The sequence below is a fragment of the Microcaecilia unicolor genome, chromosome 1, assembly GCF_901765095.1.
Source record: "Microcaecilia unicolor chromosome 1, aMicUni1.1, whole genome shotgun sequence".
Lineage (NCBI taxonomy): Eukaryota > Metazoa > Chordata > Amphibia > Gymnophiona > Siphonopidae > Microcaecilia > Microcaecilia unicolor.
Window position 1 is genome coordinate 234772549 of NC_044031.1, and position 19115 is coordinate 234791663.

Below are 19115 nucleotides of genomic sequence, written 5' to 3' on the forward strand. Positions count from 1 at the left end.
TTTTACCCAGACCTCATCTCCTACCCTGAACCGATGTGTGGGACTGGTGAGAACCAAGGGAGCTACTCTTTCAGTGTATTTCTGGATGTCTTGCACTACCTCATGTAGTGCTTTCATCTGTTTCACTAAGGAACTCTCGCCCTGTATCTGCAAGGAGTCGGGAAAAGAGGGTAGTGGTGGTGGCCTAGCATACATCATCTCGTAAGGAGTAAGGCCGGTGGCCTTGGGGGTACACCTGAGATGCAGCAAGGCCAGTGGGAGCAGGTCGGGCCATTTGGCTTTTGCTTCTTGGCATAGCTTGGCTAGCTGGTTCTTCAGGGATCGGTTAGCCCTCTCCACTACTCCACTGCTTTGGGGTCTCCAGGCACAATGCAACTTCCAATCGAGGCCCAGCCTGGTACTGAGCTGTTGTGTTACTTCGCTGGCGAAGGCGGGACCGTTGTCAGAGTTTATTTGCTTGGGGAGACCGTATCTGGGTAGGATTTGATGAAGCAGTAGGGAGGTGACTTCTTTAGCCATTTCCGTTCTAGTGGGCTGGGCTTCAATCCATCCGGTGTAGGTACACACGGCGATGAGGATAGCTTTGTAGCCTCGTGCCGGGGGCATGTGTGTGAAGTCAATCTGGCATACGTGGAAAGGGCTGGTGCCTCGGAGAACATGTCCTGGCACAGGACCGGGCCCCGTTCGAGGGTTGTTCCGGGCACAAGTTGCGCATCGGCTGGAAGCGTTTTTGGTCCACAGGGATAGTTTGTTGATGTAGTAGGTCTTCTCAAGTAAGCGCCCCAGGGCGTCCCTGCCCAGGTGGGTGCGGTCATGAGCCTCCTTGGCCACCGTCCAGGCCAAGGCTTCGGGTATCCATATGCGCCCATCCTGTAGTATCCACCAGCCATTATATAAGTACATAAGTAGTGCCATACTGGGAAAGACCAAAGGTCCATCTAGCCCAGCATCCTGTCACCGACAGTGGCCAATCCAGGTCAAGGGCACCTGGCACGCTCCCCAAACGTAAAAACATTCCAGACAAGTTATACCTAAAAATGAGGAATTTTTCCAGTCCATTTAATAGCGGTCTATGGACTTGTCCTTTAGGAATCTATCTAACCCCTTTTTAAACTCCGTCAAGCTAACCGCCCGTACCACGTTCTCCGGCAATGAATTCCAGAGTCTAATTACACGTTGGGTGAAGAAAAATTTTCTCCGATTCGTTTTAAATTTACCACACTGTAGCTTCAACTCATGCCCTCTAGTCCTAGTATTTTTGGATAGCGTGAACAGTCGCTTCACATCCACCCGATCCATTCCACTCATTATTTTATACACTTCTATCATATCTCCCCTCAGCCGTCTCTTCTCCAAGCTGAAAAGCCCTAGCCTTCTCAGCCTCTCTTCATAGGAAAGTCGTCCCATCCCCACTATCATTTTCGTCGCCCTTCGCTGTACCTTTTCCAATTCTACTATATCTTTTTTGAGATACGGAGACCAGTACTGAACACAATACTCCAGGTGCGGTCGCACCATGGAGCGATACAACGGCATTATAACATCCGCACACCTGGACTCCATACCCTTCTTAATAACACCCAACATTCTATTCGCTTTCCTAGCCGCAGCAGCACACTGAGCAGAAGGTTTCAGCGTATCATCGACGACGACACCCAGATCCCTTTCTTGATCCGTAACTCCTAACGCGGAACCTTGCAAGACGTAGCTATAATTCGGGTTCCTCTTACCCACATGCATCACTTTGCACTTGTCAACATTGAACTTCATCTGCCACTTGCACGCCCATTCTCCCAGTCTCGCAAGGTCCTCCTGTAATCGTTCACATTCCTCCTGCGACTTGACGACCCTGAATAATTTTGTGTCATCGGCGAATTTAATTACCTCACTAGTTATTCCCATCTCTAGGTCATTTATAAATACATTAAAAAGCAACGGACCCAGCACAGACCCCTGCGGGACCCCACTAACTACCCTCCTCCACTGAGAATACTGGCCACGCAATCCTACTCTCTGCTTCCTATCTTTCAACCATTGCGTGACTCCAGACCCTCTTGTTGGGCCCACTCCGTTTCTTGGGGGGTGTAGATAGGGGTCTCCGTAGGGAGCTGGACGACGAGTACGGGGTCAGAAGGGTGAGAGGAGTGGGGGAGCTGACTTGCCCTTTTTGCAGCGTCGTCTGCCCGCTGATTTCCCCGGGCGATAGGGTCCGTTCTCCCGGTGTGGGCCCTACAGTGCATCACAGCCACCTTCTTCGGTTTCCATACTGACTCGAGTAACTGGCAGATCTCAGCGGCATTTGCAAGTCCTTTCCCCTCAGCTGTCAGAAATCCCCTCTCCTTGTACAAGGCTCCATGCACCTGGAGGGTGAGGAAAGCGTATTTGGAGTCGGTGTAAATGTTAACAACTTTTCCTTCAGCCCACAGGAGGGCTTTGGTGAGGGCGATCAGCTCCGCTTTCTGGGCTGACGTTCCGGGCGGCAGGGCCATAGCCTCGATCACATGGTCCTCAGACACGACAGCATAGCCAGCTCTTCGAATTCCCTCTATCACCTGGCTGCTTCCATCGGTAAAAAGGGTGATGCCCCCTTGCCAGGGTTGGTCCTTCAGGTCAGGTCTGCTCGAGTGCACAGTGGCCATTACCTCCTCACAGTCGTGGAGTGGTGATTCAGGGGCCGGAAGGAGGGTAGCAGGATTAAGGTTGGTTGTGTCCAGGATCCGCACCTCCGGATTTTCGCACAGGAGGGCTTGGTATTTAACCAATCGGGAGTTGGTCATCCATCTGGGTCCGTGGCTCTCGAGCAGGCCGCGGATGGTGTGGGGTGTGGTCACAAAGAGTGTCTGGCCAAACGTGAGTTTATTGGCCTCGTGTATCAGCAAACAGGCCGCCGCAATGCTTCGGAGGCAGCCCGGCCATCCTCGTGCCACATTGTCCATGCCCTTGGAGAGGTATGCTACAGGGCGTTGCCAGGTGCCGACCAGTTGGGTGAGGACTCCAAGTGCCAATCCCTTCTTTTCGTCGATGAACAAGTGGAACGGCTTAGTCACATCTGGTAGTCCGAGCGCTGGTGGGGCCGCAAGGGCATCCTTGAGGTCCTGAAGGGCTTTCAGTTCGTGTTTCTCCCACTGGAGATTTTGGCCCTCGAGTTCGGGCCCCTTCAGTTTGGCATACAAACTGTGGGTCAGGATAGCAAAATTGATGATCCAAATGCGGCAATATCCAGCGGCTCCGAGGAGTGCCCGCAATTCCTTCTTATTCGCAGGGGTGGGTTGGTTGCGGATAGCTTGGGTTCGGGGGGTACCGAGCCTTCGGGTTCCTTCTCGGAGGCGAAACCCCAGATACTCGACTTCGATCTCGCATATCTGGGCCTTTTTGCGACTGGCCCGGTACCCCTGGGCTTCCAGGGTTTTCAAGAGGTAAAGGGTGGCTTCTGCACAGTCCGTGTACGTTTCACGGGCCACCAACAGGTCGTCCACGTATTGAACGACCGGCCCGTACTCGTCCTGATACGTTTTCAGGTCCTGGGCAAGCTGGTCACCAAAGAGGGTGGGGGAGTTCTTGAACCCCTGAGGAAGCCGGGTCCATGTATATTGCTGCTTGGTTCCCGTCTGTAAGTCTTCCCACGTGAAGGCAAACAACTTCTGGCTGTCGGCAGCAAGGGGGATGGAGAAGAAGGCGTCCTTCAGATCAATGACACTATACCACTTGGTCTGGGATGGCACTTGGGCTAAGATGGAGTAGGGGTTTGGTACGAGGGCGACTATGTCGGCCACCTGGTTGTTGACTTTCCTCAAGTCCTGGACGGGTCTGTATTCGGATGTTCCTGGCTTTTTAACGGGCAACAATGGGGTATTCCATGCGGATCTGATTGGTTTAAGAACCCCCTGTCGGAGAAGTTTCTGTAGATGAGTGTGCATACTATGCCGGGCTGCATAGGGGACGTGGTATTGTCCTTGGTTGACAACTTGAGCATTCGGTTTGAGCTCAATCCAGATGGGGATAGCGTTAACGGCCAGTCCTCCGGGGTTCACTTCTGCCCATACATCCGGCACTTCATCCATTATGGCTCGCCTCTGCTGGGCAAAAGGGGTATTCTGGTCGTAACGGCAGTCGCCAGGTCCTACAGTTGAGGGAGCGTGTAGTCTCCATTCTTCTCTTACTGGACAGATAAGTGTTACTGGCCGATCTTCAAAGCGAGCTTCCACTTCACCCGTGGTCTTGAACTTCAAGGTGGCCTGGAGCTTACAGAGCAGGTCTCGACCAATCAAGGGGACTGGGCATCCAGGGATGTGTATGAACTGATGAGACACCATCGTCCCTCCGATCTGAACTTGGCGCTCCTTGAGGAGGGGGGCCACAAGGGATTTCCCGGAGGCTCCCACAATTGGTATAGTTTCTTTCGTGGCTGGGGCTATGGCGGTGGTGATAACAGATCGCTGGGCCCCCGTGTCTAGTAAGGCCTTCATAGACTCTGTCCCCACCCGAATTTCCACCAGAGGGTCAGTGGGGACTCTGCCCTCCCGGTTTCTTCATGCTGTGCTGTCTCGGGTAGCGTCCACAGCCATCTGCCATTCCCTCCGGTCATCCCGTCCTCTATCTCTTCGGCCCCTTCCCCGGCCTCGTCTGGGGGCCCCTGTACGGTCGCCCGTCTCCTCCTCTCTCTGCCGGTCCCATGGTTCCTCTTCTCTCGGGCTGTCCCGTATCTCCTCTGGGCAATCAGCCCACCAGTGTCCTTCTTGTCGACAATTTGCACACTGGTTACGTCCTATGGGGGACCTCGTTCCTCTTGTTCTTCTGCCCCTCCCCTTTGGTCTAGACCTCATCCGTTCTTCCAGCACCGTGGCCAACACATCTGCCTTCTCCCGCATCCGCCTGGTCGATTCCTTTCGGGCCTCCGTCTTCTCTTCCTGGTCGCGATATCCGAATACGCGATCCGCTATAGCTTTCAGTTGGCTGAGGCTCATCCCTTCGAACCCCTCCGTTCTCTGTAGCTTTCTTCGTATATCCGGTGCTGACTGGCTAACAAAACTCATAACCACGGTTGGGAGGTTCTTAGGGTCTTCGGGATTTATCGGGCTGTGCCTTCTGAATGCCTCCATAAGTCGTTCAAGGAAGTCCCCTGGACTCTCGTCCTTTTGTTGGACTACACTGTGGATTTTCCCCATGTTGGTAACCTTCTGCTTCCCTTTCTTTAAGGCGGCCAGGTACGCCTGCTGGTATCGGCGGATAAGGGTTTGGCCTTCAGCGGTTCGGTAGTCCCACGCAGGGGCAGCGATGGGCGCCTCCGTCTCTATTAGGTTCTGTAAGTTGGCATGGGTAGGGTTCGCATCCCGGACGGCTTGCTCCATATTTTGTTGTAAAAGGCGGCGTTCTTCAGTGGTCAGGATGTGGGCGCTCAACTGCCTAAGGTCTCCCCAAGTCGGATTATAACTGTATATAATGCCTTCCACCAGCTCTACCAACTGCTCGGGTTTCTGGTCGTAGGACGGCCCATGCAATTTCCAGTTATACAAGTCGGCACTTGAGAAGGGAACGTGGCTATAAACTGTTGATTCAATGGGCTGGCCCCCCCCTTCCACCGGGTTAGGGGTATAGGTGGTAGATTGTCGAACTGGAAATAAGTGGGTGTCTCCCCCTTTCCTGCTCGAAGGGAGGGCATTGCGCGGACTCGATTGAGGGAATCGAGTAATGTTCTTCACAACCCGTTTACTCTTCCGTATGGTTGCGGGCCCAGGTGACTCAGGTGAGTCTGGACGGGACATCTCTCCGGCATCCGACTCTGACCCGGAAGCCTCAGCGTTATCCGGGCCCTCCTCCAGGCTCGCGATGTCGGGGTATATCGGAGCATATGGCGGTGGCGCGATGTCATCTTCGTATGCTTCCGCCGTAGCAAGTATCGGGGCTTTTGGAAGCTTCTTTTCGGGCAACCCCTGAACTTTCCCTGGGGTTTTCTTTGGGGGTTTCATTCTAGAAAGTGTGTTGGTCGTACTGGGCGTAGCTCCTGCCTTACCAATGGTAGCAGGGGGCGTGGTCTCAGTGGCTTCAGCGCTAGGGGCGGTAGGCCGTATGGGGGCGGTCCCTGCGGCCTTCGGGACGGCAGCGGTTGCCGAGCTTTGGAGAGCGAAGGCATGGGTCGGCAGGGTTTTAAGTTTAGTTCTCCGGCCTTTTCTCTGCTTTACCAACATGAGGGCGGCCTTTTCTACCTTTCGTTGGGCCCAAGCCGGCGGATCCCGGACTACATCCAACCACGCTTCTATGTATGGAATGTCCTCGGGACAGCCTGGGTTTCCCTCGACTATAACAATATTCATGACCGCCGCCACTTTTTCATACTCGAATGACCCTTCCGGGGGCCATCCAGCAATTCCTAGCCCTGGCCACATAAATTGACATCTCTGTATCATCCCGGCCCTGCTACATTTATCTAGGTCGAACACTTCGCTAAAGTGTTCCGTCATTAAATCTAACGGTGAAGACCCACCCCCGCCCATCCTAACCTGAGTGCCAAAGGACAGGTGACGGACAAAAGGGAAAAGGGGCGGTGGAGGAGTAAGGGGTCTCGTTCCACCAGACACAGAAGGGTCAACACTCGGCCTGACCAGGACGCGGTCGCCCGGCCTGGAACTGCAAGCCCATTCACACACTTTCATACGCCACAAGAAACCCTCCCGTTCGCCGCTCGGTTTCGTCGTCGGAGCCTAGTGAGTTTCGGGACCTAGTCGTATACCAATAGTCCGTATTAGTCACTGGCTAAAAGAGGGTGATCACGCCTCTTCTTCGGTCCTTACTGGGCCGGTCACTACGTAGAGTATACTCGCCTGTCCGCCTGGGTCGCAGGCCGCGCCGTCGTACGCTTCTCTCTGAAAAGGAAAAAGGTGCCTTGTCGGAACCACACAGCCCCCTCTACAGTCAGGCGGAGTTGATCGGCCCTCCTCCGGGAGATGGACCCTGAAATCAGCGGTGGCCACTCACCACCTTCTCGGGTGGGGGTCGATGACCCGATCCGACCGCAGTGGGGGAGGGGAAGAATATAATCCGATTCCCCTTTCTACTTCTGTCCCATCTGGGTCGCCAATGAAACAGGTGGGGAATCAGGAGACGAAAGGCAAATTTTGGTTCCAAACAAGGCAACTTTATTGCTAGCAAGTGAACAGCACCGAGTAGTCTCGGGACACTGTGTGTCATAAATCATCTGACACTTACATTTATACTCCCCTACTGGGCCTGCGCATTTGGCCCCTTACACGTCACAACCGACATGCGCAGTAAACATTTGTAGTTCTTACAGTACAAAATTGTAGTCCCAGTACATACACACGTCATAACACTGAAATGATACTGGCAAGAAAAACGAAACTTAGCAGCTTATTCTTCACACACACTGCTCCTTTCTAGCACAGGAGATAAGGTTCGTTCGGCTCAGGAATGCAGGGCGGGGTGTCAGCACCCACCAAGGTCGTCTATTCAGATGGCGTTGCTACATGCGAGCTGGTCTTGTATAGGCCTTGCAAACTACTGTTACAAGCTATATGTCTAATAGCCCTGCATTCTGTCTTTACATTAGTAAACAGCAAACTTCTTTCGTTAGTAAACAGTAAAACTGGATAAGGCACAAATGTCCAGTGCAGTGATAAGGTGTGGCTAAACAGCCAAAAGCAGAGGTAGAGTGCATAAGTATAAGTCCATCAGTAGGCACAAAGAAAAACATGAGGTTGTCCTGTTGCTCAGTAGTATTCATAGTATTCGAGCAGTATCCGGCGTTCCACTCCTTCAGTGGTATTTGACTTTTGGACCTAAATGTGCACAAATTTCTTGCCACTGGAAGATAACTTGGGTTCCATCTTCACTTATGTTATTTGATGTGGCCTTTCTTCAGCGATTAGTCCTGCTTGGGAAGAAAACTACAAAACTGGCTTGAAATCCACCCACAATCTCACAATGGAGATCTTCCATGATTTTGCTATGTTCTTTGGAATGCAGAAGCATTCCAGACTTATCTACTGCCAATGGAGAAATCTACCTTCAAAAGTAGGTCCTGTTCTGGGACTCTCTTACCTCAGTGGCAAGGAGTAGGATCCTGAACTCGTGAACAAGTAGTGAGTTTTGGATTTTAATGAAGGGGGAGTGGGGGGGGGGGGGGGTAGGCAAGGGGGGATGGGGATGTTGAAGTCGTGGGAAGCATCCAAAAAATGTACCTCTGTTTCTATGGTGTTTACTCTGATGTTTTCCTTTGGTACTCAATAAACACATTTCTTAAAAAAATAAAATAAAATACAAAACACACTAAGCCCATCTTAAAATCCATTTTAGTAAAAGGGTCCCCAAGTCTTCTACTCTAAACACCTATTTTATTGGATATTATTGGATCAGGGTATTTAATTGGTGTTTATCAGTTAGAACCTAAAATCAGAAGTCCTATATATAATCCAGCATGCCCTTTGACCTCTTGCTGCTTCCTTTCAGGATTTTTTTATGGATCAAGGAATCCTTGAGAATCTTATTGTGATATTCAAGAACCATTAGGCATGGCATTTATAACTTTCTGATAAATACCTAGGGCCGTGTTTACTAAGCCGCACTACAGGCGCGTTAGTGCTTTTAGCATGTGCTAACTGTGTAGGCACCCACAATATTCCTATGGGCGCCTACACAGCATGCCCTAATTTTGTGCATGCGCTAAAATCGCTAGCGCACCTTAGTAAACTGAGCCCCTGGTCTCAAATGATGGATTGCATTGCTTTTTGTTTGACATTTATTTTCTGCTTTTAAGAATTTACAGTTTTATCTACTACTTGACATCTTTAGAAAAGCATTTTCAACTAGATAAGTTTTTAGGAGACTTCATTGTGTAACCTTTCTTTACTTTTTGGGTTTGGATAACAGATTACCAATGAGATTGTGCGACAGTTAATGGAGCAAAAAGGTTTCTATAACTTGGAGAAGCCTGGAGAGTTCACAAGTGTGGTAGATATCCAGTTTGTAGCAGCTATGATTCATCCAGGAGGAGGCCGCAATGACATCCCACAGCGCTTGAAACGACAATTTACCACTTATAACTGTACGCTCCCCTCAAACTCATCTATTGACAAAATATTCAGAACAATTGCAGAAGGCTACTTTTGTGAGCACAGAGGTTTTTCTGATGTGGTGTGCAAACTGGCTTCAGCACTCGTACCTTCAACTCGAAAAGTTTGGCAAGCAACTAAAATAAAGGTAAAATATATATTACATGAGGAATGTGTATTATACAGATTGATGTCTATTTAAGATTTGTAAATATTTTGTTCATATGTTAATGCTGTAAAAAAAAAACTAAAAAGGCTCATTTTCAAAACAAAATAAACCATTCAAAAGGTCAAAGGTCAAAATGTTTTGACATTGATTTTACAGAATTTTCTCCACAGTTTTTCCAAATTTCAAGGGGGCTTGTCAGGGGCATGTTTTTGGGTTGGACATGGGTGTCACTAAAAGATAGATGCAATAATGAATTAAAACGAAAGCATCTAGGGCCAAAATTAAGATGTTTTTGGCTAAATCTGTTTCAGTCACAACCAAGTAACCAAAAGTGATTAAGACAAAACCCCCCCTTACTCACTCAGTGGTCACAGACCCCCTCCCACCCAACCCCAAGCTGTGACAGTGACAGTATATGCCAGGCTGTTTGACAGCTTCAGAAGTGATGGCCATTCTTTTTTTTTCCCCAGATCTTATTATTGATTTTTCAAAATGACAAAAATGGCATTATAAAACAAAGTTTAACCGGATAACAGTAAACACTACCAAATGTATTGCAGAGAGACAAACGTGAAGATGATAGATCAGTGAGATAGTGTTACAATGTAGTTATCAAATGGTGCCCATGTCTTTTTAAGGCTGGAGAGGTGGTGAGATTCGAAGGCTGCATTTTCTTTGTAGCATTTAATAGCACAAAGGTGACTCCATCTTTCGTAAAAATGTATATGGGGAGATTTTTTTCCAGTATGGGACTATCAAATGGATAGCAGTGCCATTGTGGTATCAAAGAGTTTGTGATGTTGGTTTTCAAGCATGAAATGTGGGGATGATGAACGGAGGATTATCACATCATAGGAAGAGTCTGTAGGAGATGGGATAGAAAGAATTGTGGTGATCCTCTTCCATATTTGAGTCCAATAGTTGCGCATATGGATGCATTCAAAAAGCGTATGTGATAAATTGCTATCAGGTGAAGAACATGACCAACAGAGAGGTGGCACTGTAGATCTTGTTATTTTTGCTAGTTTGGATTGCATCCAGTAGGCTTTATGGAGAACAAAAAAGGAGGATTGAGAGATGCCAGCAGATAAGGAGGGTCGGTTGGTTTTAGACCAAAAGGTTGACCAGGAATTCAGAGTTTTAAGGATTTTTGAAAAGACCTGAAACCATTTTTATTCACAGAGGCTTTTCAAGGAGTATCAATTGTTTACATGTTTTAGCAATCAGTGATAACAGGTATTTGTGAATGTAGATTTGTTTTGGGCTGGTTTGTTTTGAGCGATGCATTGTATAGTGTAAAGAGTATGTAGGAAAGGCCCCAAAGGAACCCTGGGTTAGGCCAGAATACCCCCGGTATAGGCAGGCATTCCCCAGGAAAAAACTAGAAATAAGGAACTACAACTCCCAGCATGCCCCAAGGGAGACCGGGGATAAGAGAAACTATGTGCATTCCCAGGAGTCTCCAGAGGAGGGCCGCAGGGGAAGGAATAAGGCTGATTCTCCAACCTGGTGGAAGAGGTGGTGGAACCGGTGGGGGGAGAAAGAAGAGCCACCAAAGAGCTTTAATGAAAGAAAGGGTGAGCAGCTGGGAGAAGGGCGGGGCGAGGAGAATATGGATTGGGCTCCTGAGGAGAGAGAGGCAGAGAGTGAACCTTGCCCTATGGAGTTGACTGAACTGGAGAACACCCTGGAAGAGCCGATGGACTTTTCAGCTCTGGCTCAGCGAAAGCCAAGGAAGTAGCGGGGCCAAGCCGGGTCAAGCGGGAGGAGGTCAGGTAGGAGTATGACTGACCAAGAGGGTGGGACCCTAGGCTTTGAGCCCGCTCAAAGCCATTATTGTGTGTTTTTTTGAAAGCTTGGCTAGAACTGAACTGTGTTTTTGAAAGCCTGGCTAAAATTGAACTGTGTTTTGAAAGCCTAGCTGGACTGAGCTATGTTTTTGAAGCCGGGCTAAAAATTGAACTATGTTTTGAAGGCCTGGCTAAACTTGAACTGTGTTTGAAAGCCTAGCTGGACTGAGCTGTGTTTTTGAAGCTGGGCTAAAAATTGAACTGTGTTTGGAAACCAGGGCTGAAGTGCGCTGGGTGTTTTTTTTTTCTTTTTCCTGCTACTCTCCAGGGGACCGGGAGAGAAAGCAGCGGTTGACGCCTGCACGGTGTGGCAGTGTTTGTTGTTTTGGAGAAGCAATTGGGAGAAGGATGGACGTTCCTCCTATTCAATAAAAAGCTTCCTTATATTTGTTTTTTTTTTGAGAAAAAGGGGAGCCATACAAGAGTGTGTTTTTTTTTTCTCTGGTTTTTGTATGAGAAGAGCTGCAACCCCAGGAGAAAAGAGGATCCACTTTACAATAGATAACTTGCCCTCCTGTTAAGCCACGCTAGCGGCTGTCATACTCTAATGCCGACACAGCCCTGGGCTTAATAAACAGGGAGGTTGATTATGGATGTCATATTGTGCGGTCAGGAATGACAAACTGTATAGAGTTGCTACAGTGTCAAAAAGCCAGACTGAAGAACTGAGGAAATTTGTTCAATGAGTGTGAAACAGGAGTCAATAATGTCTCCCAAATATTTGAAGGACTGAACAGGTGGTTGAGGATTACCAAAAAGAGTGGGTGTAATGGACGGTGGAGGCAGATGGTTAGAAATCCATCCAGAAACAGCTTGCAAATAAGATTGTAAGGGCTGTAGATTGAGGGAAAAAGGATTTGTGTGGTAAACCAACAAAATATCATCTGCATAGATGTAAAAAGAAAGACTGAATGATTGCATAAGAGTAGCCAGAGGACTTAAAATGATGTTGAACAGTAAAGGAGATAAAATAGAACCCTGGGGAACCCCACATGCTAATGGAAAAGAAGAAGAGGTGATTCCAGCATGAGTAATTGTAAAGGAACGATTCTGCAAGAAAGAAGTAAACCAGGCCATGACAGTGGCGGTCAAACCCAGAGATGATAGACATTGAAGCAACAGTGTGTGCTTTTGACACTGTTGATCACCACCTACTCGTCGATACATTGTCCTCACTTGGATTTCAGGGCTCTGTTCTTTCCTGGTTTTCTTCTTATCTTTTCCATCACACTTTTAGTGTATACTCTGGTGGATCCTCCTCCACTTCTATCCCAGTATCAGTTGGTGTACCTTAGGGCTCTAGCTTGGGACCTCCTCTTTCTCCATCTATACTTTTTCGCTTGGTGCTCTGATATCATCCCATGGTTTTCAGTATCACCTTAATGCTGATGACTCCCAGATCTACCTCTCCACACCAAAAATTTCAGCAGGAATCCAGGCCCAAGTATCAACCTGCCTGTCTGATATTGCTGCCTGGATGTCTCACCGCCACCTGAAACTAAACATGACCAAGACACTTTCTCCCTAAACCCACCTCTCCTCTTCCCCCATTCTCTATCTCTGTGGATAACACTTTCATCCTCCCTGTCTCATCAGCTTGTAACCTCTGCACATATCCAACAGACTGCTAAAACCTGTCATTTCTTTTTCTATAATATTACCAAAATGTGTCCTTTCCTTTCTGAGCACACTACCAAAACCCTTATCCACACTTATCACCTCTCACTTAGACTATTGCAACTTGTGTCTCATAGGTCTCCCACTAAGCCATCTTGCTCCCCTCCAATCTGTTCAAAATTCTGCTGCACAACTTATAATCCGCCAGTGTCGCTATGCTCATATTAGCCCTATTCTCAAGTCACTTCATTGCCTCCCTAACCATTTTCACATTCAGTTCAAACTCCTCTTATTGAATTACAAGTGTATTCACTCTGCAGCTCCTCAGTACCTCTCCACTTTTATCTCTCTCTACACTCCTCCCTGGGAATTCCATTCATTGGGTAAACCTCTCTTATCTGTGCCCTTCTCCTCCACTGCCAACTCCAGACTCCGTTCCTTTTATCTTGCTGCACCATATGTCTGGAATAGACTTCCTGAGCCAGTGCGTCGGGCTCCATCTCTGGCCGTCTTCAGATCTAGACTAAAAGCCCACCTTTTCGATGCTGCTTTTAAATCTTAACCCCTATTCACTTGTACAATATCCGTGTATGCTTTATCATTCCCACCTTATTAATTCCCTTATCCCTTATTTGTCCTCTTTGTCTTGATTAAATTGTAAACTTTTTTTGAGCAGGGTCTGTCTCTTCATGTTCAAGTATACAGCGCTATGTACATCTAGTAGTGCTATAGAATTGATAAGTAGTAGTAGTAGTATCTGCCCATGACCCTCCCATTTCCACACCCCTTTTTTTGACTTGCATAAAATTTAGGTGCAAATCCCATTCCTAAATTTACACATGTACGTTTTAATTAATTCTAATTAGTTCCAATAATTGCTTGTTAAAAAAAACAATTATTGGTGCTAATTCGCTCATTCAATTAAAGTGCACATGCCTATATTTGTGCCTGCAATTTTTAGCACTTTTCATAGAATTTGGTCAATGATGTATCTCATCTCTCCTATGGTCTTTTTAAGAACACAAGAAAAGTCATGCTGATTCAATCCAAGGTCCTTTAAACCCAGAATCTTTTCTCCAACAGTGTTCAGTCTGATTCACAAGTACTTAACACATCCCAAAAAGTAGATCAAAATTTGATTTTATTTATTTATTTGATATGCTGATTCTAATCAACAAAATATCAAGTGGATTATATCAAAGCTAAAATTAAAGGACAGTAATAGATCTCCTTTGTCTATCAGGCTAATAGTTTATTATGGACTTTTCCTCCAGAAACTTATTTAAACTTCTTTTGTACCATTAAGACAAGATATGTTAGTTGCCTTTACCATATCCAGTTTAATTACACACTTCATGAAAAAAATGTTCTACGAGTTGTTTTCAGTCTACTGGTCATTAGTTTGATGGAGTATCTTCCTGCTTTTGTGTCACTTGAAAAGTTAATCTGTCTTTATCTATTTAAACATTCCATTCTTGATCTTATATATTCCTGTCATATCCCCTCACAATTGTTGAGGATCCCTAACCTGTTTAGCATATCTGCATAAGGGAGGTATTCTATTCCCTTTATTGTTTTGTCAACCTTTTCAGAACCATTTCTAGTCACATTATATCCTTTTGAGATGGGGCAGCTAGAACTGCACACAGTACTCAAGCTGTGGTGACAGTAGGGACCTATGCAGAGACGTAATGATATTCTCAGTTTTGTTCTTCATTCTTTTTTGAATAACGCCTAGCGTTCGATTTTTGCTTTTTTAGCAGCTGAGGCACACTGAGTTGAAAATGTCAATGTATTTTCTTGAGTGGTAACTGTTTACCTCAGAACCCAGCATTTTTACCTATAGTTGGGATTATTTTTCCCCTTGTGTATCACTTTGTATTTGTCTGCCATTTACATGCCCAGTCTCCAGGTCTCACAGGATTCTTCTGCAAATCCTCACAATTTTGTGTCATCTGCAGATTTGATCACCTTATTCATTATTCCTATCACCAGATAATTTATGAATATATTAACCAGCACAAGTCCCAGTACAGACCACTGGGGCACTCCAGTACTGACCCTTTCTAAAATATCTGTCTATTTAGTCCCACTCTTGGTTTCTTGTCTTATAGCTACTAGGCCACTCCGCTGCTCCACTCCCTTGAAATTTGGCCGTCCCTGTGGGGGGGGGGCAGTTTAGGACGTCCAAAATGTTTGAAAGAAGGACATCCACGCCTTCGCTATGCCTCCGCTGACACACACACACCCCTCCCCACCCAGGAACCTGCATACTACTGCGATGGACCTGAGTATAATATTTTTATCACCTTCCAACTCCACCCCAACTATGATAACTATTGTCAGTTACTCTCTGCTAGTCCTCCCTCTGGGCTGTGCTCTTCCCTCTCCCACTCATGCTGTTCTACTCCCCCCCCCCCCCCCCCAGTGAATCTGGAGAGTTCTACACCAGTCTAGTAATCCCCTGAGGAAATTCACAACCTCAGTTTACCAGGGAATTACATCTATAACGGCAGATCCCCCCTGGATCCATTTTTAAAAGTCTGTGCCACCCTATAGTCTTCAGGTATCCTGCACTTTTTAAATGATAGGTTACTGATTACTAGTAATAGGTTAGCAATTTCATGACTGAGCTCCTTCAGGACTCTGGGATGTATGCCATCCAGTCCTGGTGATATGTTGCTCTTGAGTTTATCAATTTTGATCTATTACATCTTCTAAACTTACAGTGTGATGTGCTTTATTTGCTCTGAATCATAAATGTAAAAGAAGGTCTCCAGTGAGACTATAACCCCCACCACCCTCCTCAGTAAAGACTGGCAAAGGAATCATTCAGTTTGTCTGCTATTACGCTATCCTTCCTGAACATTCCTTATATCATTTAGACTTCCAGCAATCCAGCTGCCATCCTCTGGATTTTTTTTTCTTTAGATGTACTTCAAAATATTATTACTAGTTCTTGCCTATAGAGCACACTTCTTTTCCAAGTCTATTTTTGCCTGCCTTATTACTGTTTGACCAACTGACTTGCCAGTAATTGTGCTCCTCCATATATATTTTTTTCAGTAGGATCTGATTTCCATTTTCTGAAAGTGCCGTTTTGGCTTTTGCACATTACCAGGGCCAGAAAAATGTGTGAAGTTCCTTGGTATTTCAAAGCACATCAGCTCAATATTGCAAATAGAGCCACTAACCCATGAAAGCTTTCATGGGCTAGTATATTATCCTACTATGATTTTGTTTATGCATACGCTCAAACTTCATCATCTAGCTTTTCTAAGCCACGTAAGCATCTACGCGGACCCAACATGTGTCAAAATGGAATTACCGCAGCTCTTGCGGTAATTTCATTTTTGGCGCATGTCCGATACGCGTGGCCAAAAAATAATTTTTATTTTCAGCCGCACATATCGGATACATGCCAAGTGGCATTTGGTGCTCATATGTCATTACCGCCCAGTTACCGTATGAGACTTTACCACTAGGTCAATGGCTGGCGGAAAGGTCACAGACCCAAAATGAACGCGCACAATTTTGATTTTGCTGCATGTCCATTTTCGGTAAAAATTTTAAAAAGGCCTTTTTTACAGGTGCGCTGAAGAATGGATTGGTGTGCACCTTAAACCTATGCCTACACTACCATAAGCCACTTTTCAGCACACCATAGTAAAAGGACCCCTAATTTTTAAATTGTTTGTTAACTTTGTACCCTGATTGTTTGACATTAGCTTTGTCTATACTGAATCTCATTTGCTATTTCTTATCTCGTTTCCATAATATATAAACATCTTCCTGAATCTTTTCAAGTTCTGATAGATTATTTACTACACCAATAATTTTACTGCTGTTGGCAAAAATCCCTGTATTCATTTTTAGTATCGCAATAAATCACTTGTAAACATAATGAAAAGTCATAGCCTCAGTATAGATTCTTGCAGCACTCCATTTTTCAGTATACAGAATTTAGAAACTTTGTCATTGATCAGTGCCCTTTATCTTCTGTCACTTAAACAGTCAGTTTTATTTTACTTAAATATTTTTATTTTATATTTCTATAATTTTACAGTGTATATCACAAGCAAAATTGCTTGTTACAGCAAAAGACAAAATCAGAAGTAGCAATACAAGTTGACACACAAAAGAAAAAACAGAAACTGGTAATTTGTTATCTGATAACCCAATAGATAGGCAATGGAATATTATGCGAGTGATCTCCTAAGATGGGAAAGGAGATCTAGGTACAGGAGCAACATACAAAGACTGAACTTCAACTAATTTGGCATTAAGAAATATTATAAATGTTGAGGTTCAAAAAACACATATCTGGCCCCCAATACTTGACCAAACATTTATATATTCATTAATTTTAAAATTTATATACGACCTAAACCCTAGGTGGTTTCAAAAGAACCATACATAATTAAAAACAAGCATACAAAAAATTAAAACAAAAAATAACATGGCAATCATTACAAATCATTAAACAGATAATGCTGCTTTTCCACAGCAAGACGTCATAGCAGTTTACTCTTAAAGAAAAGATGCAACAAATAGCTGTGTCTTTAACAATTTTTAAAATTGTACCATATTACCGCATAAATGGATTTGACCAAGAAATGCATTCCACAGCTTAACATCCGCAACTGAAAAGGTTGAGGATCTGGTGTCAGCTTTAACCTCTAGATCCAATAGTAACTGCATAGCATGCTCTGATCTCAAAGATCTTTTCCAGCAATAGACACATATAATTTGGGAAACTAAAATGGCACAGATAAATATAGATCCTTATGTATCAAAGATAACACTTTATACTGAACTCTATAAAATACCAGTATCCAGTGTTGCATGATTAAAATCTAGGGATCCCTGCCACATGCCTTGCTGCTGCATTCTGAACCAATTGCAGTGCCCTGTACCTTGGACTCGACATTCTAAGATACAAGCCGTTGCAGTAATCTAATTTTGACAACACCATCCTCTGCAGTACACTTCGAAAATCATACTGTGGTAAGATAGGGTTCAACTTATAGAAGAGATGGAGCTGGGCAAAAGAAGATTGAATAATCTTAATCACCAGATTTTTCATAGAAAGTTTAAAATCAAGCACCACACCCATCAATTTCATCTCTTTCTGAATTGAAAATCACACATCATAAACAAAAATACAATCAGGCCAATGTTCTTCCCCAGACCTCCCAACAAATATAACCTCTGTTTTTGATAAATTCAAGACCAATCCATTTTCAGATATCTATTCACAAACTTTATCTATATAATACTTTAATTGACAACTCAACGCTTCCCTTCTCAAGAGACTATTTGAAAAAAGAACCGTACATCATCAGCATACATATGATAAGTTACTCCCAATGAATCAAACACCATACCCAATGATGCCATGCTGACAAAGCTGAGGCCTGTGGCACCCCACTATCAAGAGGAACCACTTGAGACACAGTTTCTCCACATTGCCCACACAGATCTTCCCAAAAGATAAGATGAAAACCAGTGGTATATGTGCCCACTGACACCCAGTTGCTTCAATTTCAACAATAGCAAATTTAAATCAACAGAATCAAATGCTCCAGACACGTCCAGAGATACCAAAATACCCATATGTTCTCCTCCATACCCTTCCTTAAAACATCAACAGTAGACACCAAAAGTGTCTCCACCCCATGTGCACGCCTAATGCCAAATTGGAAAGGGTCAAGACAATCAACATTCTTCAAAATCTTTCAGTTGTTTTAAAACTACTCTTTCAGTCACTTTACCCAAAAAAGGAATCACTGATATGGGATCAGTCACCCCTGGAACTTTCCTCCTATAACTCCTAAGAGAGACTAAAGACCCATACCGCCATTCCCCATTACAACCTCTATCGATGATTTATCAAAATTTCCTAAAAGTTCCCAAAGTTCACCCAAAGGAGTGCCTTGCTCCTTAGTTGCACTCCGGCACCTCACGCCTCTGGTGCTGGTCTGGGTTTCTTCACTCTGTGCACATGAGTGATGTCATTCCAAGGGCAGAGCTAGCACTGTCCTGGACCCAACCCGGCAGATGTACTTCCCAAGAGGTTCCCACACATTGTTCTGGGAAGAGCAGCAATCACCACTGGTAACACACAACAAGCAAAGCAGAACAAGGCACACTGCTCTCCGGCGCTGGTCTGGGCCTCGTCACTCCGCGCCTGCGAGTGATGTCACTCTAGGGGTGGAGCTAGCACTGTCCCGGACCCGACCTGGCAGATAAACTTTCTGAGAGGCTTCCACCCACACGCTGTTCTGGGGAGAGCAGAAACCAGAAATGGTTACACATAACAACACAGCAGGACAAGGCGAAGAAAAGCAGCCTCCCTATCTGCAAAATCTTCAGTCTCCGCATAAAAAACTGCTTCCTCCTCTTCTAAGTAGG

At 45.6% G+C, this 19115-nt stretch overlaps 1 protein-coding gene across 1 annotated transcript in view; it reads left to right on the forward strand.

Moving 5' to 3' along the window:
- Positions 1 to 19115, forward strand: part of LOC115471141 (dynein heavy chain 5, axonemal-like) — a 766968-nt gene that overhangs the window by 382118 nt on the left and 365735 nt on the right. The window contains 1 exon segment of the mRNA XM_030204834.1: positions 8884 to 9213. Coding sequence (XP_030060694.1) covers positions 8884 to 9213 — 330 coding nt within the window.